Source organism: Coptis chinensis, chromosome 2, assembly GCF_015680905.1.
Source record: "Coptis chinensis isolate HL-2020 chromosome 2, ASM1568090v1, whole genome shotgun sequence".
Taxonomy (NCBI): Eukaryota; Viridiplantae; Streptophyta; class Magnoliopsida; order Ranunculales; family Ranunculaceae; genus Coptis; species Coptis chinensis.
The window spans coordinates 51,530,961-51,557,608 of record NC_141457.1 but is presented as its reverse complement, the minus strand read 5'-3'; the positions used below and the strand labels follow the sequence as shown (position 1 = coordinate 51,557,608).

The following is a 26,648-nucleotide window of genomic DNA, read 5'->3' as shown; positions in this document are numbered from 1 at the left end:
ACGAGATACACCAATTTCTTTCTTTTGATAATCCTGAGTTTGACGATGACTCGTACATAAAGGATGTCCACGCATTATTAGAGTCGGTACCACTATTTGATCCTATCGCTTTGCGTTGCAAACCGATTCGAAGGACCGGATTCGCTTTTTCCATTGAAGAGATGATCCCTCACTTAATCCTTGATCCCCAATCCTCCAACTCCGGATTTAAAACCTCTACCCTCGATTTCAAGCACGTGCATCTCGATCTCGATGGTAGTCACCCTATAATAATTTCTGCTTTCGGTTGACTACCGACGAAGAGGCACGCTTTTATTCATGTCATTTGTGAACACCGCCCGCTATCGGATGGTCCTTAGATGATATCAAGAGAATAGACCCTAGCATATGCACGATCGCGATACATCTCGATGACGCACAAAGACATCGCGAGAACCACAACGCCGCCTTAATCCCGCCATGAAGGAAGTGGTGAGAGAGGAAGTTTTATGTTTACTTGATGCGGCTATCATATACCCTATCTCTGATAGTGATTGGGTTAGTCCTGTCCACGTTGTTCCCAAAAAATCCGGCATTCAAGTTGTACAAAATGAAAATGGTGAGTGCATCTCCACTCGCATTCCATTAAAATTGAGAATTTGCATTGACTATCGCAAACTTAATGCCAGAACATGTAAAGATCACTTCCCTCTCCCATTCATTGACCAGATGCTAGAACGTTTAGTCGGTCATGCTTACTACTGTTTTCTTGATGGCTATTCCGGATACTTCCAAATTGTCATCGATCCCGCCGATCAAGAAAAGACAACTTTCACGTGTCCCTTTGGAACCTTTGCATACAGACGAATGCCTTTTGGTCTTTGTAATGCCCCAAGCACCTTCCAACGCTGCATGTTTTACATTTTCAGTGATATGGTGGAACGTTATATGGAAGTCTTCATGGACGATTTTTCCATCTACGGAAATTCCTTTGACGACTGCCTATCCAACCTTTCCAAAGTATTAACGCGTTGCGAAGAGAAAGATCTGGTACTCAATTGGGAGAAATGTCATTTCATGGTTATCAAAGAACTTGTTCTAGGTCATATTGTTTCGAAAGACGGGATAGAGGTTGATAAAGCTAAAATTGTTAAAATTGCTTTGTTACCTTTCCCACGTACAGTTCGTGATATCCGTGCTTTTTTAGGCCACGCTGGGTTTTACAGGAGATTCATTCAAGATTTTTCTAAAGTTGCTCGACCTTTAACCAATCTCCTGGTTAAGGATGCAGTATTCGACTTCAATTTCAATTGCAAACAAGCTTTTGATACTCTAAAAACCGCTCTGACTACCGCTCCTATCATTTAACCCCCAGATTAGTCTCAACCATTCGAACTAATGTGTGACACTAGCGACTTTGCTATTGGCGCCGTACTAGGCCAACGACGTGAGGACAAACCCATTGTCATTTACTACGCTAGTAAAACTCTTAATGACGCTCAACGTAATTACACAACAACTGTGAAAGAGTTCCTAGCTGTTGTCTATACCTTGGATAAGTTTCGCCCTTACCTAGTTGGAACATCCACCATCGTATATATTGACCATGCCGTACTTCGGTACTTACTCACGAAAAAGGACGCAAAACAATGATTGTTCCGCTGGATCCTTCGCTTGCAAGAATTCACCTTGGAAATCAAAGACAAGAAAGGAACCAAAAATGTCGTGGCTGACCATTTATCAAGGCTGGTTGGTGACATTGATAGTGATTCTGAAGCCATCTGTGATTCCTTCCCAGACGAATATTTGTACTATATTTTCTCATCTTCATAGTACACGGATATCGTTAACTACCTAGTTACTGAGGAAGTTCCTTCCTCTTGGTCACGTCCTGATCATAAAAAGTTCTTATCCACTGTAAAATATTATTTTTGGGATGACCCCTACCTCTTTAAGTATTGTTCCGACCAACTCATTCGTCGCTGCATTCCCGACTGGGAGCACATCGATGTATTATCCTTTTGCTATGAACAATCTTGTGGAAGTCATTTCAGTGGAAAGAAAACTACGGCCAAGGTCTTACAATGTGGTTTTTACTGGCCTACCCTTTTTCGCGATGCACACGAACATTGCATAGCTTGCATTCGTTGTCAGCACCTAGGTCGAATTACCAAACGAAATATGATGCCCCTAAATCCTATCTTGATTGTGGAATTTTTTGATGTTTGGGGCATTGATTTTATGGGACCTTTCCCTATTTCTCAAGGTTTTCTATACATTTTAGTCGCTGTAGACTATGTGTCCAAATGGATTGAGGCACTCGCATGTCGCTCAAATGACCATAAGACTGTCGTGAAATTTGTTAAAGAAAACATTTTCTTTCATTTTGGTGTCCCCAAAGCTATCATCAGTGATGGTGGTACATATTTTTGTAATAAAATTTTTGGGTTTTTAATGAAGAAATATGGAGTTACTCACAAGGTTGCTACTCCATATTACCCACAAACGAGTGGCCAAGTGGAAGTCTCCAACAGAGAGATAAAGTCTATTCTGGAGAAAACTGTCAACCCATCAAGAAAGGATTTGGTCTCTCGCTTTTTATCGGATGCCTTGTGGGCATACCGAACAGCATTTAAGACACCTATAGGGATGTCTCCTTACCGCATTGTTTTTGGAAAACCTTGTCACCTGCCAGTTGAACTTGAGCATCGTGCCATTTGGGCCATCAAAAGCCTCAATTATAATATCATCGAGGCAGGCGAGAAGCGAAAATTGCAATTAAATGAGCTTGAGGAGATTCGGAGTGATGCTTATGATCTCTCAAAATCCTACAAAACTAATATGAAAAGAGTGCACGACAAGCACATTTTGCTTAAGGATTTCAAAATTGGCCAAAAAGTTTTACTATACAACTCCAGATTACACATTTTTCCTGGTAAATTGAAAACACGATGGTCTGGTCCTTTCATTGTGTCAACTGTGAAACATTATGGGGCAATCTCTTTGCTTAATCCACAAGATAACAGCGAATTTCAAGTCAATGGACAACGCCTAAAACATTACCATGAATTACGCTCACCAGATGTTGAACAGACTCTTCTTCAGGATCCGGTCTACACAGACTAGATGTTTCATTTGGCGTACTCAATCTTGTTTCTATAGAGGGTACGCCATTTTGGTAGCCGGGCCATCTTCTATCTTATGATCTCCAAAGTTCTTTGAAGTGTGTGGTTGCAAGCGCCGGAACCTTAGTCCACGAAAACTCTATTTCAGAACTGAGTATAAATGTCTTCTGCAACACGAGCAAACGTGCTTTTCGGTAAACGATAGGTACCTAAAATTTCACCTCCTTCATTCTCTTTCCTTTTCTACTCTCTGCCTCGCGAACTTCAGCTAATCATTTGGTCTAAGTCTCACTCATTACGAATAGGGAATAGTCGTAGTACTTTTGCTCGTAAACGACGTGCGTGAAGGATGGGCTGGTGTATGCATTGTCAAACACCCTCCTGTCTAGGTCTTGACTTCCTATCCGATACTAGCCAGTTTAAGGTATACTTTTGTCTGACACCAGCTGCGCAGAATAATCTTCGTCGCCGCACCGTTTCTCCCACAAGTTGGGATTCGTCTTGAGAATCCGACGTTAAAAGACTCGATTCGTCTTGAGAATCTGACGTTAAAAGACTCACCTTGTAGATATATTTATATTGTTGCCTTTTCCCTTTGCATTAAGTTTTGCACATGAGATTCGTGTCCAACCTCAGATGTCGCATACTTGGAACACAAACGGGCAATGGATTCCACCAGACCAACCCTAGAATTGGTTACTTTGAGTTCCCCTTGGGGCGGTTTGAGGATAGTCGTATATAATAAGGGCAATTTTATTAGACCGTAGCGCGCACGGTCCAGGATGGTACCGTCTTGCCCCTAACCCCATAATACATAGAGGTAAAGCCACAGTCTGGCTAGATTGGGTTCGCTCCAGAGCCGACATGAGAGTTGTCTATGAATTTAGATGGTGACTCTTCTGGACATCCAGTGTTCTTCACGTATATCTCCTTTGTATATAAATAAAATCTTTCTTTATAAATAAACACCCTCATTCTTTTCAAAAACTCTTGTGACCTTCAAGAATGACTCATACAATTGGATAACATTTTTTGTGTCGATCATTTCGATATCTCATTCATCCAATTCGGAGTCCAAATGAGTCGTGGGTAAGCGCTTAGATTTTTTTAGGCTTAAATCGGGCTTTAGGCTTGATTTGGGCTTGGGAATTTTTTTGGCCCAACCAAAATATCAAAATCTCGGGCCCTTTAAACCCGACCACACGCGTCACCATTACTCATTTCTTCTTCCCTAAATTCCGGATCTTGCCCCCTCTCGTTTAAGTCTCGCACGAGACAGGCCCCCGCTAAATCCTACCGTGCGAGACTTTTACAACTCCAACCACAATTCCCTTCCGTCAGCAAGTCCCATTTCTCCCCCTCATCATTAATCAATAGCCAGCCTCTCCCTAAGACCAGTGATGGCCGGTAACTGGCGTATTTGTGTGGAGAAAATTTTCGAAAATTTATTTGAAAATGGGATGTTTGCTCCATTCTTTGATAATGAAATTCACTCTAGAGGATGGGAGTACTTGTTATATGCTAATGGAGGGCTTTATTCCAAGGATTTGGTGATGAAATTCTACGACAATGGGAGCTTTAATGGCGACCATTTTTGGGTTACCGTCGAGGGTGTGCGCCACGAAGTCACACCTGTTTTGCTCTTCGGGATCACGGGCATTCCTCTGGTCGACCACGTGCTGACTCAGCAGCAGTCCGTGTACCCACGGACTTACGACCTAATGCTCAACACGCTAATCGAGGGAGAGTACAACATAGATGGAAAATGCGCGTATCAGCGCTCGGTGCGACGGAACCAGTTGGCTATGACTCAATGGCTGGGACTAAATGTCATTGGCACCTCGAAGCGCTCAAACATCAACAAGACCTTCCTCCACCTTCTCTAGATCCTCCAGGAGCGAAAGGGTAACTTCTGGATCGTTACCTTTCTTTTTGATATTATTACACATGTCACTCTTAGATCAGCCCCTCTTGCTGTTCTGGTAACGCAAGTTATGATTACCTTGGGTTTTCTGTCCGCCACCCCGCTACTCCCTATACCACAATATGAGAATATGCTTGTCTTCAAGAAATGCATACTGGACCCTTGGAACCCACATCACCTAGGGCTGTCGAGCACGCTAGCGTATGCTCATCTCACCCACCCTACTTTGATGAGACTGCCATGAGTAAGATGACCCAACCCATAGATGCCTTACGTGTTGTGAACAGTGGTTTGAGAGACATGTACACTCGCCAGGTATCGATGAAACGTACCTTAGGCGAGTTAAGGACAGATATGACCACTCGCCACGAGTCGATGATGACAAAGATGGGCTTAATTCCAGCAGGAAATGAAAGCTTCCATGACTGCATTTCAGGACCATATGCTTACTCACCAGAACCAGTTCCAGCGAATGTTCATGGCGAGCCAGCATCAGTTTCAGGCTCAGGTGATGGATACTCTGGGTGATATCTAGGAGCAGTTAGCCTCCACAGGACCTCAGTCTCGCACAACGCCGCAGACTCCCCGGTTCTTCTTCTGCAACCCCCGAGGATTCTTCTGCAGCTCCTGAGGATCATCAGTAGCTAGTTTATTTTTCCAGTCTTGTATAATATTTAAGTTAGATATTTGATTTACGTGTTTGCCTTTCCAGCTTAATAATATGTTATTTCCTAAAAATTTCTGCCTGGATATATTAGTTATATCTAATATTATATTATATAGGTAGGAACATATATAATAATATTAGTAATAATAATTTTATATATATATATATATATATATATATATATATATATATATAAATGTCACACTTAACAGCAAACTTTACCGTAAACTAACGTTTTATTAAACGGTCAGAAAACGGTCATGAAAACGCACAAAAAACGGTCAGAAAACGGTCATGAAAATGCACAAAAAACGGTCAGAAAACGGTCATGAAAATGCACAAAAAACGGTCAAAAAACGGTCATGAAATCGCATCTAAAAACAGTCAGAAAACGGCAATTTTCTTTCTATAAATAAGTTCAACACTTCCTCCACATTCACTCATTTCATATTCTTCCCTCTACACTTCTTATTCTAAAAAATAGTTTTTAGTCCGCTCCAAATTTCAAGCTTCATGGATGCACTAGAAAAATTTGAGCAGCGGCAAATTGAATATGCTACTCAAGTTTGTATGCTTGTTTGTTTCATTATAGTAATGTTGTTAATGTGGCATATAGTTCTATCTAATATTTAGGTTTGTATTTTATTCCCCGTATCATTATGTTGTGTTTTCATACTGTTGTACGTTCTTACATCTTATTGTGATAGTATATCTACATTTTTCTTGTCCTTCTACTTACGCTATTTACGTGAAAAAAAAAAGAAAAAAAAAGGGGGCACTCCTTGTCACATGCCCCATTCTTCTCATCCATACTACATCCACTTTTGCGCATATTTTAGAAGATACACGTGGTCTAACTACCCTGTGACACCTCAATCTGTATCTTTTACATTTTCGGATTGGTGTCTATTTATAACAAGGATAGACACCTCAAAAATCTAACTTCCCTTTTTCCAAAAAAATTATTCTTCACCACTCCATCTTTAATGACCCTCACTCGAAGTTTTGTGCCCGAGCAAAATTTTATGGAAAATTTCCAAAATGGTCTTTTTCATCCCTTTTTTTACACAGAAATATTACGTCGAGGATGGGTACCCTCTTTTACATCATAAGCAGGCATTTTATTCCAGATAATTGGTCTTGTTGTTTTATAAAAGCGGTTATTTCCAAAACGGGCAATTCTTTGTCCGTGCTAACAGATGCGAGCGTGAATTGACTATGGAAATCATCTCTGAGGTACTTCAAATTCCTATTACAAACCAAGGACTACACTTTCAGGATTCACCTTTTGACAATATCAGGCATCTGATGTTTGCAACTATCCTTCACGGCGAATACAACCGGAAAAACCGTATTGTTTATCAGTGATCTTTGCAAAATAACCAATTATCTGTAATCCAATGGGTAGCTCATAATGTGCTTGGCACGTCTAAGACTTTCGAAATAACCAAACCCCTCCTCCATCTACTTTGGGTCTTACAGAGTCACTGCAATGATTTTTGCACTATTAAATTTCTCTGGAATGCGATCGCACATACCAGGAAAAAGGCAGCTCCTTTACCAACTATTGTGACACTTATCATGATACGTTGGAGTTTTTCTAGTACTTCTCCTCATACACCTCTTCGAACAGCTAACATTCTTACCATTCACTCAGTATGTAGGAACGGATTCTGGAACCCCGACGTTGCAAAGAACCATGTCGGTGCAGAAACCGACGAAGATTGTTCCACCGACAACATCTTCACTGAAAATGCATTATGCAACATATTTAATCCCATGGAAGGCCTTCGTTTAATTCAACAAGGACTGATGACATTATTCAAACATCAGAACATTATCATCACCAGTCTTCTTGAATTTCAGGACCTGCGGACAATTAACGAAGAGGAACAAACACAATTCTTGCACAGACACAACCAGTTCTTGGCAAATAACACTCTCATAATAGAGAACCACGCCGAGATTTACCAGACAGAAAGCGAAATGTTGCAATGGGCTATTGCACGGATTGACGGCATAGAAAATCTTATAAATGGATCCCTCCCACAAAAGGATCCTCGCCGTTACTTGGGCCCATGACACCATTTAAATTTTGCAATTTTATGTTCTTTGTCATTTTCTTTTTAGTTTTTAATTATAGTGAAATTTCCCTATGGTAATTTGTTTTTACTTAATTATTCTCATCATACTCTAATATTTGTTTATACTTGTCTAAACAGGTCACATTTTTTATTTTCACACATCTTCTACAATGGAAGCTCCAAAGATGATTCCAGAACAATCTTTCCATTCGTTGATGAATTCTCCTGCATATGGACATCTTTTCAGAGACTACATCACTCAAGTTGGTTGGAACTCTCTTATTCTACACCTGGAGCAGACATACTCCCCAGGTTTGGCAACTTATTTTTATGATCACATGGAAGATCTACCAGCTGTACTAGGTTTCCCTTTGAACGGATTTACAATCCGTATTGGTAACAACCAACACCCTTTTTATGAGCCAACAGTTGCTATGGCTCTAAACCTTCCTCCTTTTCAGCCAGACATCCCCGTCTAATACATGATAAAAAACAACTTTAACGACTATTCTTGGGAAAAATTTGCCGCCCATTATGGCGATGGCCTTGCCCAGGTCGGTGAACGTGCCGAAGCTGGCCGATGGCTAGACTTCACTATTCCACTAGCCAGTATGACCATGAATGTTGGAACTGCCATGTTATTTATTCTTCTGAACATCATGGGGGATTGGCATTTTTCCACTGCTTCAAAGTCAGCTTGTAAGACATTCCATGCCTTGGCCCAGCAACATACCGCCTTTGACATTACAGACCTAGTAATTGAGATTTGAGAATCTTAAGAGGGCTCGGTCTTTTCGGTAGCACTATATCACCTTGCCGATTCAAAGATGCGCGAGGATAGTGAGGACGCTTCCCACGGTTCGCGGCCACCTTTTCAGATTTGGGTAAAGATCGACTCTCTATGTGTCCAACAAACAAGATAATCGTTCTTTGCGATTTAGGACATGGCGGACGCCTGCAAGGTATCTAAAGAAAGTTCGTTATTTCCCTAATGATGATAAAATGATAGCTCATCTTGACAATTCAAAAGAAGAGGAAGTGGAGCCAAGTCCGAAAGCTATGATAGATTGGCGTGATGCAAAGGAATGACATTTCTACAGGGACGAGGCAAGGATGGACTATCCCCCAGTTCAAGGTTGGGGCAATGTGAGTTGATGCATGTACATATTTGTTTTACGTTTTGATGTGAAATAAATAAATAACCTAACAGTGTGCTACTCTAACAGTGTGCTTCTACTTTTATGATGTATAATATATAGTGTGTTACAATAAATTTCTGTGGAAGATGTCAGCTATATTTTTGCTCAAGCCTCTCAGGTATACTCTTTCTTCCTCTTAACACTTTGAGGACACAGCGTCCGACTGTTTGGGGGTGGTGAGAACCTTTCGCAAAAATTAGGCAGACATAGTTATATATAGTTTATTTGATGTCTAAATAAACGTATTTAGTGGCAAATTCTCGTTTTCCTTTCTATGATGAAAAATATTTAGAAATCTCACCCTAACATCAGAATTAGGACTTGTTCTTAGAAACTTAATTTAATACGTATGCAATAATTTTTACATCTTTTCATGAGCATTCATGCACTGACTATCATTAAATGTACACAGCAGTAAGTTTTTGGGACCCACGGTTAGACAACTTAGTTTCCATATCCTGTAAGAATCTAACCAAAAGCCTCAAAATATGAGTAATATGAGTAATGACACAGAGGAGTAGTTCTTCCGAATAGAGAAGTTCACACGTCTACTTAGTTGATCACTACCCAAATCCTAGGCGAGAATTTAGGCCTTCTTTGGATCGATATAGCCAAAAATTCACACCTGTAAAAAAAAATTTACCGCTAATCGCTCCACTGAACCTTTCATTAATCCTTTCTACTTCACCAAAAAAATTATTACCCATCTATTAACCACAAATAAATAAGCCTATCTAGATTATGAGTATGAGAAATAGGATAAAGTGCAGAAAAATGAAGAGAAAAACCTTGTCACAAATCAAAATCAGTTACCTGTTTCAGAAGAAAAGAAAAAGAAAAAAATAGAAATATGTTTCCAAAAATCAAAAGAAATATCAAGGTTAGAATTCCCCCTAAAAATCAAATCAAAAGGGAATACAAAAGCTTGAAAAATCCAAGTATGGAAACCCATGTTAGAAGCAGGAAAGAAAATAAGGATTCTCTAGTATAAATATCTCGAAGACCTTATTCTCTCATACTTATCATTTTTGAATTTTCCATTCCAGTTTCTTCTACACTACCTCCTAAGCCCCATAACACCTAATAAAGACATCTAGCTCAATTAGGAGTAGGATAGTGTGATAATAAGTAGTAGTTGTGACTTCTCGACCTCGCTCCTCCTCGATTTGTCATTGAGTATGTGAGGAAACGCGTGTGCCCACCGCGACACTAGAGATAGCAAAACTTGAGTGGAAAAATAAGAGAGAAATTGTGTTTCGACACATACCTGTGGAGAACCTATTTAAGGGCTATCCAAAGGATCCGAAACGGCCCCGCTTTCGTACATTTCATTATAAGATCACTTTGCATGCATGCTAATCGTAGATGTTTTTATTATTGTATGTATATTAACTTGAAATTGAAAGAATTAAATCCTTGTTTCCCCGCTAGTGAGATGTTTAGATACCGAGATTAATTAAGGAAACAAGCCTTTGTTTCTTGAAGTCGTTGTAGTATAAACAAAGTTTGTGAGTATCTTCTCTGAAAAACTCTCACGAGGTTATAACTCGGCCCACTAGGGAATTCCTAGTGGTTCAAGGCCTTGTTGCATCACGGGTCAATGCAACCGCGACTCGCAAAATGAGATTTAGCTTAGGACAACACATTTTTGACCACTTATCATTTTAATGTCTCTTCTTTGCTTGAGGACAAGCAAAATGCTGTTTGGGGGTGGTGTGATAAGCACCCACAATTGTAATATTAAACCCCAAGAGACATAGCATTTTGGTCGTTTATGTGTTTAATAATCATGTAATAATTATATTTTCGTACTTTTGCAGGTTTTCGCATTTAAAATGAATATAATGATAAAACATGCATCGAAGTACGGGAATACTGGAATATTTGAAGTTTCCCACTCAACCCCAGTGAAGCCTAACAAAGCCTGACTAGAGCCGAAGTTTCCAAAAGAACAAAACCAGTGCAGAATGGGTCCACATATAAAGAAGCAGTAAACTTCCGAAGCTCACATCTGATAAATCTGGGTGCCGAAGTTGGCTAGTGAACTGCCAGAGCGACCAAGGCGACAAACTCTACGCAAAGATAGAAAGTTGTAAAAACGCCAAAATCGGCGCTGCCACTGGACATACTAAGTGGCCCACTCTGCGGGTCCAAAAGGCATAACGAGTCAGCATATGCAGGTGGCAAGTGATGGTCATAATTTAGTGCCACCTTGCAATGGGAGAAGACACGTACCAATTCAAAGCAGGTGGTTTGAATTGAAATTGGCTAAAAAACAAAACCTTAATAAGCAAAAAGACAAAAGCTAAAATTTAAAACAGGTAAAAACAAAACTTTGTTATTCAAAGTTTTGAACGTTTCAATTTGGCTAAAGACAAAACTCAATTAATCCTTCTCCAGCCATCCAACCTATATATATGGGGTGTGTCTTCAGATATTCTCCTTCAGCATTCTATGCTTTAGCTATACATTAGTTTTACTTTAACGTCTGTAGTTTCATTCCAGCACTTAAACTCTGTCATTTTCATTCCAACAGCTTAAATACTGTAAGTCATTTTACCCTTAATAACAATCATTTCTTTTCTAGTTTAATTCTTGTCCTGCATTTATTTACTTAATGTATATAACAAGTTTTATTATTCCTTCAATGACCATGAGCTAATCCCCCTCTTAGGGAGAGGGTTATGCTGCTTGTGTGAGAATCCGGATTGACTCATTAATATTCTAGAATCACTGCTTAGGAATTAGGCATAGATTAGACATCCGGTCCCAAAATGACTGAGACTGTACAATTTTGGAGTGTTGATGCTCTCGAAACAGCCTCGTCGGCGCCGAATCCAAAATGTTCGCTAGCGACTTTATGGTGTGTCGACGACTCTCCAATTTGTCCGGTGATGTGGAATCGAGCCAGGAGCTGAAATGATATTCTAAAGATGAAATATTAGTTCAATTTCTTATGCTAGTGCGATGCGGCTCAGAGATGTGGGCATGCGCTAGGGATCAATACTCGACGTCATCTCCGAACACGAGACGAATTAGAGATGTAGTGATATGTTAATATAAACTGTTGAAAAATGATTCTTGCATGAGTATGATTAACCCTCTTCCTGTTTCTCTATCTTTGTTTACCTACATATAAATCACCGTAGTAATTTATATTATTTGCATTACCGTTAATTTAATTAAAACCAACTAAAAAAAACCTAAAATCCTACTCACCAAAAGTTGTAATTCCAGTTGTGAACCTTTTCCGAGCCCTAAGGTTTGGACGATCCCTTACTCGACCTATCCTACCAAACCCACGTGAGTAAGGTAACTTGACTAAAACGTACGACTATACGGACTTTGGACTTGGGTCTTTGGACTTCGGACTTCGGACTATGGACCTCGGACTTAATTAATCAAGAAAACCAATAAACGTACAATTAAGCATTTTTAATCAAGTGGTATTCTTGCTGCGCCACCTAGACAGCAACACGTGGCGGGGGAGTCGGGTCCAAGGACAGTGGGATCAGTTACCATTGAGACACAGTCCATGGGGGCCCACAGTGAACAGTTGGGTATAGAAATGTCAGATAAGATAAGAGAATCAAATGTGACCGTTGATAGCCCAAATAAGGAAAGAAGTCTAGTTAGTAATAGTTTACAATCTGTGGGAACTGGGCTGGATAGTGGGCACAATAGTGTTGGAGAATCTTATGGGCCGGATTGGGCCCCCCTGAATGGGGTTATGATGGTTTGGACTCCAGGACCTGAACTAGGGGTCATGGACCTGGATAGTACAGTGGCCCAAGGTATGAGGCTGAGGGCCCAGGAGGATTGTGAGATAGGGAATCTGGAACCAGCTAGGGTACCAAATGGCCTGCCTACACCTACGAATGCCTTTTCAAACGTATCTTATTTTCAATCGCCTGCTTTGGAAGTTGAGGTTCTGAACGCGCCTCAACCCTCACATCACGCCCCTCTAGGTATCGAGAAGGTAAACTTGTCCAGAGATGCTAAGGGGCTATCTGAACCCACGTCAAATTTTCAATTTCATGGCCGTCCTACACGTGGTCGAGGTTTTAAGACCTTGGCATCTCGGGGTCTGAAAAGAAAGTCTCAAGGAAAAGGAATCCCAGATAAAGGGAACGGGAAGATAAGGTCCTTAGTAGTTCATGCTGGCAAAAAAAGAAAAGAGTGTGAAGATATTGGTGTAGAGATGAACAATAATGGAGGAAATGGCTGGGTAAGAAGAAGTGTTAGGATTATTGAAAAGAGATCCAAGAAAGCAAAGAGGTATGCTGATGGGGCTAGAAGCAGAGGAGAAGGACACAGTTTGATCCCACAGTATGCACAGATTATACCTATTTCCAGTGACTCAGCTGAGTCGGTGGAATCAGCGGATCAGAATGGTATGACTACTTCAACTGAACCATCCTCAACAGATTCGGCAAACTTGGATGATACATCTCTTGAATCTGAGGGATCGGAGGTTGTGGATGATGGTATGGAGCAAGGATTCCCGGTGGTGGTACAACAAGCTGAGGATATGTTACAAATGCAACAGATTGACAATCAGATGATAGTGCCAAGAGTTGATCTGGGATATGAGATTGATGGGGAAGGACATATTCAACCCACCCCGTTAGCAGTGGACTCAAGTTCTGTAGAAAGAAGCCTTCAGTACCAAGAAGGAAGCTCGAGCTATCAACAAGGGGCTGGACTTGATAATCAGGGACAAGGTTCTTATAATGAGCAAAGTGGTTCTGGCTACATTGGAGGTCTATATTCATCTCCTCTAGGGTTTGCGGTGGCTGTCCCCTCACAGCCACCTCAGCATCAATGATGACATAGAATTGTCGTGGAATAGGGACCTCCACGGTAGTTCATAATCTAAAGGACCTAATCCGGCAACATCAACTGGATATTATCTGTCTTATGGAAACAAAAGCTAAGGAAAAGAGGATAAATAAAGTTAGTGATGAGATCAATTACAAGGGGAGATTTCGTATGTCTTCGGTGGGAGCAAGTGGTGGCTTGGCTATATTTTGGAAAGATGGTCTGCAGCTGGAGATTCTAGAAGCCACTAAGAATCATGTGACAGGTACCATTATTAATTATCCTGATATCCAGTCTTGGTGCTTTACTTTGGTTTATTGGGAACCTATATCTGCCAATCGTATAAGGGTTTGGAATGAACTCAGGCAACTGGCCCCGGCTATTAAGGGGCCATGGATGTTGCTGGGGGATTTCAATGCTATTTCTTCTTTAATTGAAAAAAATAGGGGGTGGGTGAGTCTATTTTTAATACTTGCATGCTGGATTTTAATTCGTTTATAAATGATTTAGGGATGATTGATTTGGGAAATTCTGGGCCTAAGTTTACGTGGTCTAATAATCGAAGATTCAAGGACCACATTCTTGAAAGACTTGACAGAGTTTTAGCCTCTCCTTAGTAGCTTGAGTTGTTTCCTCATGTAGTTGTTAAGTATGTAGTTTGCACTACTTTTGATAATTTAGTTTTGCATATTAACTTGCAGGGTAACAGTAGGAAGAGATATAAACCTTTTTGTTTTTTCAATATGTGGTTAAAAGATGAGGCGTGTCTCCCTACTATTGAGGATGCTTGGAATATGGCTACTCATTTGAAACCTGATTGTAATGTGATAACGAAACTAACTAAAACCAGGATCAACCTTAAAAAATGGAATAGGGAGGTTTTTGGTAATGTTTTTGCTAATATTAGGAGTATACAAAATAAGCTTGAAGATCTTATGACTAAAGATCTTAATGAAGCTAGATGCAATGAGATCAGATCTCTGAAAAGCCAGCTCAATGATTGGCTGGATAAGGAAGAGGATATGTGGAAACAAAAGTCAGGAGTTCACTGGCTTAAGGAGCAGGGTAGGAACACCAAGTTCTTTCATACCTCCACCATATATAGAAGAAGAAAGAATAATATAGATAAGATAAAAGATGATAATGACATTTGGGTTGAGGGAAGAGATCAAGTAGGAAAGCATATTAACTCCTTTTTTCAGAATTTGTTTAAGTCTGATATGCCTGTGACTAATGTTAATATTGATGCTCTCTTTACTCCTTGTATTACTGCCAATGAAAATGATATGCTGGTAAAAATACCCTATGGGGAGGAAATCTGGCTGGTTGTTAAGAAAATTGGTGCTCTCAAAAACCCGGGTCCAAATGGCTTCCAGGGGGGTGTTTTTCCAATCTTGTTGGGAGGTTGTTGGGCCTGCTGTGGTGGATTGTGTGTAGGATCTCTTCATAAATGGAATCCTTAACCCTAAGTTTAATGAAACCTTTATTACTTTGATACCCAAGATAGTTTCTCCTAAACATATTACTAAGTTTAGGCCTATAAGCTTGTGCAATTTTGTTTACAAAGTAATTTCAATTTTTTTTAGCAAATAGACTTAAATGTCATATTCATAAGATTGTTTCACCTTTTCAAGGTGCTTTTGTTAAGGGTAGGAACATTGGGGATAATATAGGGTTAGCGAGTGAGTTGTTCCATAATATGAAGACTGTGTATAAAAAAAAAAGGATGGATGGGTGGCTTTGAAAATGGATATGGCTAAAGCTTATGATAAGGTAGAGTGGTCTTTTCTGGACAATATTTTTGGAAACCTGGGGTTTAGTGATAAATGGAGAAATCTTATAAATCAATGTTTATCTTCTGTCTCTTTCCAAGTTTTGCTTAATGGGTCTCTTTTGAACAAGTTCTTCCCTCAAACAGGACTAAGACAAGGAGATCCCCTCTCTCCCTATCTATTTATCTTAACTTCTAAAGCTTTATCTCGCATGATTAATGAAGCGGAACAGGATAATAGTATCTATGGGATTAAGATTAGGAAATATGCTCCCCCTATTGCTCATCTCTTATATGTTGATGATTTGTTGTTGTTCACTAAAGCCTCCCTTAATGAGGCTGGGACTCTTAAGTCTGTTTTGAAGGCTTATTGTGAGGCTTCGGGGCAAAAGATTAATTTTGATAAATCCAGTATGTTCTTTAGTAAAAATGTTCATGCTAAGCATAGGAAGATTCTAAAGAAGTACTGGGGGATGAAGGACTTTACCATTGAGGAGAAATACCTTGGGGTTCCCATTGTTCTTATTGAAAGTAAGAGGGAGGATTTTGATTACCTTGTTGATAAAGTACATAATAAAATAAAAGGGTGGAGGGCTAGATTGCTATCCTAGGCTGGTAGAACTATTCTTATCCAAGCTGTATGCCATGACATCTTACTCCCTGCCTGCAGCTGTGTGTAGTAATATGGGCAGGGCATGCAGGGATTTTTGGTGGCATGGGCATGAGGATTCTAAGACTATCCACACTATTGAGTGGGATAAACTCTGCAAACCTAAGTCCCTTGGGGGACTAGGATTCAGGAAGTTTGCTGATATGAACAAGGCTCTGCTAGCTAAACAAAGCCGGAGAGCCTTAAAAGATAAGGAATCTATATGGCACCAAACTTTCACAGCTGCATATGGTAGAAAAGGTATTGGTGTGGAGCAGAAGGTGCCTTCCAATGCATCTTTTTTCTGGAAAAGCATAAATAAGAATCTTAACCTTGTGAGTAAAGGATCCATCTTGAACATTGGAGATGGGAGTGACACATCTGTCTTCAATGATCTTTGGATTAAGATGAATGACAAACCTGTGATGATTAAAGACATACATACCCCTATGGGGAATCAGGCTCATTGGAAAGTCAAATATCTTATCAGGACAGATGGTCTTGGATGGAACAATGAGTTAATTGATGAAGTGTTTGACCCTGTTATTGCGGGAGTCATCAAAAACATTCACATCAGACCTCAAGAAGGGGGGAAAGATGAATTGGTTTGGTGGCCAGAAAAGAAAGGCAAGTTTTTTAGTCAAATCAGCCTTCCATCTCCTCAAAGCTAGAGAGTGGAGAGGTAGTGACTCCACTTTTCATATCAAAACCATCAAGACGATTTGGAAAGCAGATGTGGCAGCTATAGAGCAATTGTTATTATGGAAAATGTATATGAATATCCTTCCAACTGGTGAAAGGATACAAAAACGAATAAGTAATAAGGAAACCAGCTATGTTTTCTGTAATAGGGAGTTGGAAACACAGGAACATGTGTTCTTTGAGTGTGATTGGACTAAATCCCTATGGGTAGCCTCTCCCCTTGGATTGAGAACTGAAGCCAATAAGGGGTGGACTACCAGAAGCTGGCTGGATGGATGATGGAGTGGTGAACAATGAAGATGAGAACATTGCTAACTTAGGAGTGTATGCGTGCACTCTCCTACAGACAATATGGGACAATAGGAACCTTGAAAAGTTTGATAAGGGGATAGCAGCAAAGGAATCAATTCTGACAGCAACAAGCATACAATGGCAGAGGAGACTTAAGGCTTTTGACAGGGAGTCCTCTACTTCTAACTGTAGATCTGATAACTCAAATGTTCATACTGTTAATAATAATGTAATTTCATGTTTCTTCTTCTATTGGAAATACACAAGCTATAAGAACTAATCACACAGCTCGACATGGGCTGAGCAGTGAAAGGAAGCAACAAAGTCACCCTGTGGATGTTGTAACTATCAGGTTTGATGCCGCATTCAACAAACATAACAAGGAAGGAGCAGGAGCATCTATGGCATGGGGAGAGGAGGGAGTTCTATTGGCTGCAGCTGTGAGGAGGTTTACGACCAAGTCAGCTGAGGAAAGTGAGTTACTGGCAGCAGAAGTAGCAGTAAAGCTAGCGAAGCATCTAGGAGGTGGGAAGTTTATGTTTGAAGGAGACAACATCAACATAATCAACAGTACTTCTAGTAAATTTGTGTTTTCTAGTTTTAGCTGGTTAAGACGGTGCTTTAACAGGGAGGCTCACGATCTCGATGGGCTGCTAGGAAGGCAGATATGAGTTCTCTGCATGTATGCTCTACAAACTTTGATTGTATTCCTGCTAGCTATAACCCGTGGGTAAGCCACTCTTGCCTCAAAGACACCTCTAAACATCCACAAATTCCTTAGAAACATTTGTTGGATATTTTTTCTAACTAAACTCGATTTTGACTTATTTAAATGACCAAAGCATAGACTTAACTTGCACTCACAAATATTAACTTAGCTCCTGGCTTCCCAATTGTCTAAACGCCTTACTTCCATATGGTCGATTGTGGATGTATTTATTTGATATTTAAGGTATGGTTTTGTTTGTAGTTTAATTGTCTTGGAGCTTAGTTGGGTGTGCCTGTTAACTGGGAACGCACCTGAAGAGATGATTTTTTCTTTTCGTAAGAAACCGATCGAATCAAATAAAATGTTTACTCGTAAAAGCCTTTTTTGTTGAGTTTAGCTTTTCTTTTTGGGTAGGTTTTTAATAGTATATACTAAATAGGACTCTTAAAGTATTTTTAGCACAAATCCCAAGAAAATCAGGACCACCACTTAAGCCCTTATAACTTGCTTAAAAACTAAAAATATAATGTATCACAACTTATCTTACTGATTACTTTCCTCCAATAGTCTTTATAAACAAATAATAGTTGTAAACTGATGTGGATTAGTGTTGAGCAAATTTTAGCAAAATTGTATTAGAATTAAGAATCCGTCAGGCGTTCAGACCAATTTTCTTCAACCCACTATAAGATGTAAACGTTTATGAAGTTTATTTTTTAATCATAGGAAAAACTTGCCCTTTAGCTCATTGTAGCAGTTACTCGAATCTTATCTCCATTCTTAAATCTTATCTTTCCCCTTTTCTTAAATATTTAAGTAGACATATACTTAAATCTTATTTTTAAGTTGCTTTCTTGCCAAAAAGCACAATTTTGATCCATTTTCTTAGAGATTTCCCCATTCCAAGAAGTAAAGATCCAAATAACCAAGTTGTTTCGAGCGCAACAAGCTCGCCCATAAGAGTGTTGTACGACTTTGATCCAATTGCAATAGCGGTTTGAGAGGTTTATGATGCAGTTGTTGTGGCTACAGGTCATTATTCTCACCAAGGTCAGCTTTTAACATCAAAGGTATGCATGCATACATTTGAAGGTCCCCGCCAATTGGGGGTCTCCTCTGTTGAGCAACACACACAAAAGAAAGTTGCGTGTACACCATAGTACAAAATATCAGGATATGGGTATTTATCGATATTCAATTTCTGGATATGTATCGTGGATATATTCCCCAAATATCGTGGATATATCCAAAATATCGACAAATATCGTGGATATTGTGGATATTTCTTGATATATCATGATAAATTATTTATATTTATTTGAAATATAATGGTAAATATTAAATAAAATTGTTATATGTACAAAATATCGCCAAATATCTCCAAATATCCCCAAATATCACAAATATTACAAATATTATCGAAATATCACTGATATTTGCAGTCGTATATATCTCTAAACATATCGTGATATTTAAATATCTTTTTCTGAAATATGGGTAGATATCCCCAAATATCGCGATATATCGGGATATTTTGTACTATAGTGCACACTACACAATGCGTGTTCAATCACTACTGTCTTATCTCTTGTAGAGCTAGAGTTGATTATTTTATAAGTACACTTAGCATTTGGTCCCACTTAAGCTCTTAGGGGCAACACTCTCCTAGGCACTTGCATGTTGAATGTCTATCAGCTAAAATTTGTATATTAACCGTAAGTAGGTACACTATGTTCACATTTAGCAAATAGCCGAAATCTCTTAAAAGCTTAAAGTATGGTGACTTTGCACAAATATTGTATACTAGCTATAACCCGTGGCTAAGCCACTCTTGCCTCAAAGACACCTCTAAACATCCACAAATTCCTTAGAAACATTTGTTGGATATTTTTTCTAACTAAACTCGATTTTGACTTATTTAAATGACCAAAGCATAGACTTAACTTGCACTCACAAATATTAACTTAGCTCCTGGCTTCCCAATTGTCTAAACGCCTTACTTCCATATGGTCGATTGTGGATGTATTTATTTGATATTTAAGGTATGATTTTGTTTGTAGTTTAATTGTCTTGGAGCTTAGTTGGGTGTGCCTGTTAATTGGGAACGCACCTGAAGAGATGGTTTTTTCTTTTCGTAAGAAACCGATCGAATCAAATAAAATGTTTACTCGTAAAAGCCTTTTTTGTTGGGTTTAGCTTTTCTTTTTGGGTAGGTTTTTAATAGTATATACTAAATAGGACTCTTAGGGGCCATTTGTTTTTGCCTCTTATAAGACATTGATGTCTTATAACCTCTTATAAGATGTGGCCCAGTGATTTTTGGCATTTTTTTGGTTTGTTTTTTGCCTCTTATAAGAGGCATTCTACTAGAAATGTCTTATAAGAGGCATGATTTCTGTAAGTACCAAAATTGGATCTACTACAATTTTGTAAGTCTTATAAACTGGAAAAAGACGCAAACGCCCCAAGCACACTACCCTTTGCCCTCGTTCTCTCTTCTCTCTTCTGCCTTCTCTTTCTCATTTCTTTTGCCTCCATTTTCTTCAACTGCCGCCACAACACTACCCCCCCAAAAGTTATCGCTGCTGGCCGCCGCCGCTCCACTTTCGACTTGCACTCTCCATCTTCGCCGCTCCAACTTCCAATCTGAAGAAAACAGGTAACGACGATGACAAATCTTTTCTTGGTTAGAATATGAGTTCTTGAATTATGGAAATTGGTTCACTTTGTTTGTTTAATTTGGTTCTTGAATTGTGATAATTATTATACTTTGTTGGTTTGATTGATCGAGACATATTACATATTGAGAATCACGCATATACCAACTCAAGTTTCAAGTCTCTGAACACTTCTCAAATATTGAGAAGTGATGATTTAAGAGGCTACACGACTCAAAACAGATGAAACCTTGGACATTCCAAGACTTTACATGAGGCCTTGAAGTTCACAGGTTGCAAAAATGCATGAATTGCATTGGAGCAAGCTTTAACGGGACTTTCAGTTCGTAAGGAAACGCTTCTGAACACTATTATAGTCTTGACTTTTATTTTCTCTGTCACTACAATAATAAAGAATTAAGTTTCTTCTTTGGGGCATACACTTGCATTTTCGAAGAATATCAATACTAGTAGAAGCGTCATTTCATTTGAAGGTCGAAATTTGGAAATTTTGCCCTTGAATGGAGTCAACAAATGGCTAAATCTATTATAGGTAGATAACAATATAATCCGATTTTTGGGTTACGACAATTGTGGTATCTGTACAAGGATAACAATATTACTTTCAGTGTTCGCTACATCAGGGACATAGTAATCTTTCTTTGAACCTAAGATCATGTTCTAATGTAGTGTGAGTTCTGATAAAATTATACATCAGGGACATAGTAATCTTTCTTTGAACCTAAGATCATGTTCTAATGTAGTGTAATTTAAACGTAATGTTTAAGATGATTTCTATTTTGAAACGTTGCTTGTATGTGAATTGATGTTATAAAACTAGGCGCGAAAGAAGATCATTTTGTTGAATAATGATTGGAAGTACAAGTTATGTAATGGTATGTAAAACAGGGTTATATTTGTCAAATAACCATCTATAAGATGTTGTGTGTTTGTTTTTTCTTTTTTTGTAAGTGCTTATAAGAGGAACTTAAAATAAAAAACAAACCAGTTTATAAGACCCACTTATAAGACCCTCTTATAAGACCATGTCTTATAAGACCCTCTTATAACTTAAACCCAAAAAACAAATAGGCCCTTAAAGTATTTTTAGCACAAATTCCGAGAAAAACAGGACCACCACTTAAGCCCTTATAACTTGCTTAAAAACTGAGCTGTTTTGTATTATAGATTTTGGTATGATATAAATTAAGTAGGGTTATCGAAAAAAAAAATACACTAAAAAACTGTTCACAGGACAGCTGGTTGGTCCACATAAAGCAACTTAAGTTAATATTATCAAAAAAAAAAAAAAAAGTTAATGGATGAACCCACACCATCATTTATTTTTTATTTTTTTCTCAAATAAAAAATGAAAATAAAAAAGCAAAGTGGGACATAAAAAACTAGTCGTCTTCTCCACTTCTTCGACGGCAAATGCTTGTTGTCTCTCTCGCAGAGGGGGGCGGATCAACTTTTCTCTAATTTCGTTGCAAATGACATTGATACAAAAGATTTGAACAGTTGTTGAACAGTTGAATATCAAAAGTGCAAATCTAGTCTTCATATCATGGCATTGCCGAGAAAAACAAAAATCCAATGTTCAATTAACAAATTAAAGTGACACAACATACCCCACTTGTTCTATCTCTAGCATTTAGCTTTCATGGAAGTGAAATGATTTACGTTTCGGAAAAGATTTGTGCTTGTGTGAAATGGATTAAGAGATTGGTGGACGTTTTTCGACCTGAGCTCCGGTTAGATAGAAGGAGAAGATGAACGTGGATCATCCAGCTTTGATGTCTTGTGGATAGGTTTTTCGTGTATGTCCACAAATTCATTCTCAAGTTGGAGTCAGAGTTTCTATTGATACATCCGTTAAAATTTGAGAATCTATCAGCTGATAAGGGACGGCGAATAAAGCCCGGCCCGAATTAATCAAAGTCCATAAAACAAAGTGAGTGTCTCAGTTTGTTTGTTCTTCATTTAACAGCTCCGGCTCTCAAGGTATTTAAAATTTTCTCTTGTCATTTTTCATCTATGTTTCGTTTTGTTATTCCTTATGAATTTTTTTGTCTTATCGTTTTTTGATGTTAGATTTACTTGTGCTCTCTGTCTGTTTCATGAAATATGTCTATGCTTTTACTCGTTGCTCTACAATTGTTTGAATAATTTACCTGAGAAGCATTTGAATGAGTTTATTGGATTGGGTTGTTGTCCTAAATGAGTTGTTGTAATGTTACGGAAAATGTAGTTAGTTGGATGTATCTTTTAGTATTGTATAATATGCCATTCATGGTTAGTTGTTGGTCGTATTATTTTGTCATATTATAAAATAAAAAAATGATTGAAGCCAGTATGTTACTAATTGGAAAGAGCAAGTGTTAGTCGTAAAGGAGAAGTGAATATTATGTTCATGAGCAAAAATAAGAAATGGTAGGGTTTAGGAGTGGGTGATCATGTGGTTCGGATTATTGTTGGATTACAGAAGCTAGATTGGGTAGTGATTGAATGTTTGGTACTGGTGGTGTTTATTTGGTGAGTTGCTAGTGAGGTGAAGAGGGGAAATAGGGTCATGTTCATAGAGAACACAATATCCCCTCTATCACATTCAAACAAGCTACATATATCATCATCAACAATTTGAAAGTAGATTTGTATTCCACATTAAAGTTCATAAATGCACCTACTTAATACCATGATTTTGTACTAGAAAAATTCAAACCCTTTTAACTAGTATAATATAACTTCAAAATTGCACGACATCACCAATTATAGTTACGTCCTAAGAAGCACTAATAACTTAATAAGAGGTTGATCGTAAAAGTGTAGTTAAAGATAATGTAATGTGAAAAGTTTACCTTCAAGAGTGTACTAGATCTTCGCTTAAGCATTCGAAAGTATATGGAACACTAAGAACAAAGATACTCCACACAACCAGTCTTCAGTCTTCTAGACATTTTATCGTTGACGAGTGAGCACATATTGTGGAGGGAAACTCAGCTTGGTTACCGCAGTCAAATTTAACGAATGGTCCTTATTCACTCGTTGGTGTTAAAAACTCAAAATCCCAATACCGAGGAAGTAAATTTTTAGTTTTACCCATTTGAAATATTGTAATATGTATCGTAAAATACTGACGGAACTTAACATGCCATTATGTTTTCAAGTTCAGTTTGAGTCACTCTAATAAGTCTGGTGCTGCAGGTAATTTCTTTCTTCTCCCATTTTTCACCACTCTAGATTCTTGACACTATAAAGCGTTTTTATTGAATATTTGATTTACAATTTTAACCACACATCAAATATTTCAACCTAATTTAATAATCTTGAATTACTAATTTTTATTGTTTATTTATTTGTGTTGTTGTAGTGTAGTTATTATATAGTGGATAATGTCGTTTAAGTGGAATGCGGCGGTGTTTAGGAAAATGGGTAAGAAAGTTGGGGAAGAGAATTTTGCACCTGGAGTAAAAGAGTCAGTTAAGAAATTTATTCCAGAGAATCATAAGATTGTTATGGGGAGAGCTAAAAGAGGGCTTTATGTGGGACGTCATATTCAATATGGGAATCAGATTAGTGAAGATGGTGGTAACAAGTACTTTCTTCTCCTTTACTCAGAAAATAATTTAATATTTCTTATTGTATGTTTCAATATATTTGCAATGTTGATTTTGGCTATAGAATTTTTTTTTGCAAGATTATTTATTTCATGCAGTAGGCCTAAGTTTCATATGTAGCACAATCTAATTTCCATCAAAATGCTGAGATGCCCAAAATTGAAAATTTGCCCAGGTTGAGAGTCCTGCATTGTGTTGTGCTTATATAATTGTGGGTAAAAAAAAGTGGAGCTGAAGTGTTGTTCTTTACTTGGTGGCAGTGACTCTTCTTTTTCTTTTTGGTAAATGAAATGTATTTAAGATGAAGTGAAAATACAGTAGGATGGCAGGGGACTTAGTGTATGACTGACATAAGACATCAAAATTAAGGGTGCCATCCCTTGGGTCATTTACATATGGTGCTTGTCAATAGATGAGGGAGAAAACGTTTTCTTGTTTTCGGGTTGATCCTAACAAAGCATGTGTAACGGTGTTAGACACTTAAATGAAGAACAAATTTTTATTTGAAATTTTTATCTAGTGGTAAAAATTGAGATAGAGATTCATTTAAGTTTAACTTTATTGTAATGAAATTTAGAGTTTCAAGTCACGAGAAAAAGGATAGGGGACGAGAGATGTTTGCTTAATAATTTGCTCATGGTGATATTAGGTCAAGGCGAACTTGGAAACCGAACATACAGGACAAACGTCTCTTCAGTTACATCCTTGATCGTCACATCCAAGTAAAGGTCAGTACACATGCGCTTAAGTGCATTGACAAGGCAGGTGGGATAGACGAGTACTTGCTTAAAGCACCCTATCACAAGATGGACACAGAAATGGGTTTCTTCTGGAAGGCTAAGATGGAGAAGATGTATAAAGAACAAGAACTCAGACAGATGGATGTGAAGGATGAAGCCAAGTTTGAGCATGGTTTCAAAGATCTGAAACTGGCCGAGAGGGCTGCCCAAAAGGAAGCCAGGAGAAAGAACTTAATTCACTATATCAAGGAAGCAAAAGCTGATCAATGAAGGAAAAGCAGATGCTAGTGACGTTGAAGCTGAAGCTGACAATGAAAATGAAGTCGAAGCTGAAGCTGATTCTGAAAATGAAGCTGAAGCTGAAGCTGTAGCAATATAGCATCTAGGACTGGGGAATGAGCGTAGATTTCAAAGCAAGCGTGACACACTATGAGGGTGAGAAAACAACAAACAGCTCCAGATCGATATTACGCTGTCCAAGCTCTACACATTCAATCATCTTCCATGCACCATACAGTCCTTGTTATTTTCACTAATTTTGAGGTGTTAAAACTCGTCTGGACAATTCTCAATCCTAGTACACCCTAGGCTTATGGCTTTCCCTCTACTAGCTCAAGCAGAGACAATTGAGGAATTTCTTTCTTATTGGCCAAGACGGAGGAACAAATCGTTTAGTGCGAACTTATGAAATATTCTACCTTATGTAGGGATATGGACAATATGGAAGGCGAGGAACCATCATATTTTTCGGAGCACGGAGCTTTCGATTCGTAACACTGTGCTGGAGATAAAGGGTTTATGTTGGTTTTGGCTATCTAATATGGAGGAAAGACGTAACTTCCACTTCAGAGAACTGGTGCTAGACTGGACAAAGGTGCTTAGAGGACCTGAGGAGGGATGTTTGTAATAGGGAGTTATTTGTGTTTGCTTTCTTGTTTTTCCTCTTGTAATTCACACTGTCACACGTGAGGTATTCACTCACTCATGCACTTGTGTGTTTTTACACTCCTTTCCAACAAAATCAACTTGTCCAAAAAAAAAAAAAACTCGTCTGCTAGCACGAGGGATAAAGCTCAGTTTACTTTCCTGGCATTATATAAATGTGTTTAAGTTGATGTTTATGGCTCAATGAAGAGGTCTTAGTAGAGTTTGAGGTGAGACTTGCGAACAAAGAGTTAGCAGCTACATCAGGGGCTCGTAAGCGGGGTCTATTCTTGTATTATAATTATCTAATGTTTTCATGTGTATTTTCTAGTTTTTTTTTTTTTTTTTACCAGTTTGCCGATTCTTTTTTTGTTTGATAAAAATTATCTTTTACCGAGTTCATCAGTAATTCCAACTGTAGTTTTGCCCAATAGCTATGACCATATCAGTATGTGTAAATTGTTAGCTTACATTGATTTACTTCGAGGCAAATTTGCTCTCGTTCATGCAGACAAATAAATAATGTTTTTTGTTTAAAAGTAATGAGACCAGATGAAGGGGAAAATACCCTGTATGAAGAAAGTCATAGAGAGTCAAATCTCATACAACCAATCTTTGAAGCAAATCATGTTTTGGAGATTTTTTTTTTCGATAAACTGCTTTGGGTCTTTATAGTGGATTCATTACCTCACCCTTGGACTATTGTTAGCTCACAACAGATGAACAGATTGTCTTAAAACCAGTTGCCTTCCCCTGCTGCCCTGCACATTAATAGGGAAACAATTGCAA

At 38.5% G+C, this 26,648-nt stretch overlaps 2 protein-coding genes across 3 annotated transcripts; both read left to right on the top strand.

Annotated features, from left to right (window-relative positions):
* Positions 1–13,898: 13,898 nt before the first annotated feature.
* On the top strand, positions 13,899–15,262 carry LOC147516469 (uncharacterized). Its single transcript, XM_086593283.1, has 3 exons — positions 13,899–14,064; positions 14,310–14,398; positions 14,501–15,262. Exons 1-3 carry the CDS (start codon positions 13,899–13,901, stop codon positions 15,260–15,262), a joined length of 1,017 nt encoding a protein of 338 aa, XP_086449409.1.
* Positions 15,263–22,020: 6,758 nt separating this feature from the next.
* Positions 22,021–26,054, top strand: LOC147516468 (large ribosomal subunit protein bL28m-like). 2 transcript variants are annotated; one of them, XM_086589057.1, is made up of 3 exons: positions 22,021–22,582; positions 23,954–24,173; positions 24,845–26,054. In XM_086589057.1, exons 2-3 carry the CDS (start codon positions 23,971–23,973, stop codon positions 25,203–25,205), a joined length of 564 nt encoding a protein of 187 aa, XP_086445183.1. In that variant the 5' UTR covers positions 22,021–22,582; positions 23,954–23,970; the 3' UTR covers positions 25,206–26,054. The 2 variants fall into 2 exon arrangements, with proteins under 2 accessions (XP_086445183.1, XP_086445182.1); XM_086589056.1 differs by having other exon boundaries at positions 23,949–24,173.
* The last annotated feature ends 594 nt before the right edge of the window (positions 26,055–26,648 follow it).

What these genes read in the sequence shown, in the direction of transcription:
- LOC147516468 (XM_086589057.1), top strand. Translation starts at nt 23,971, where the DNA reads ATGTCGTTTAAGTGGAATGCGGCGGTGTTTAGGAAAATGGGTAAGAAA. An exon ending in AGTGAAGATGGTGGTAACAA is followed by an intron (nt 24,174 to 24,844) that starts GTACTTTCTTCT and finishes TGGTGATATTAG; the next exon opens with GTCAAGGCGAACTTGGAAAC.
- LOC147516469 (XM_086593283.1), top strand. Translation starts at nt 13,899, where the DNA reads ATGGAAACAAAAGCTAAGGAAAAGAGGATAAATAAAGTTAGTGATGAG. An exon ending in CACTAAGAATCATGTGACAG is followed by an intron (nt 14,065 to 14,309) that starts GTACCATTATTA and finishes TAAATGATTTAG; the next exon opens with GGATGATTGATTTGGGAAAT. An exon ending in TTCTTGAAAGACTTGACAGA is followed by an intron (nt 14,399 to 14,500) that starts GTTTTAGCCTCT and finishes ATTAACTTGCAG; the next exon opens with GGTAACAGTAGGAAGAGATA.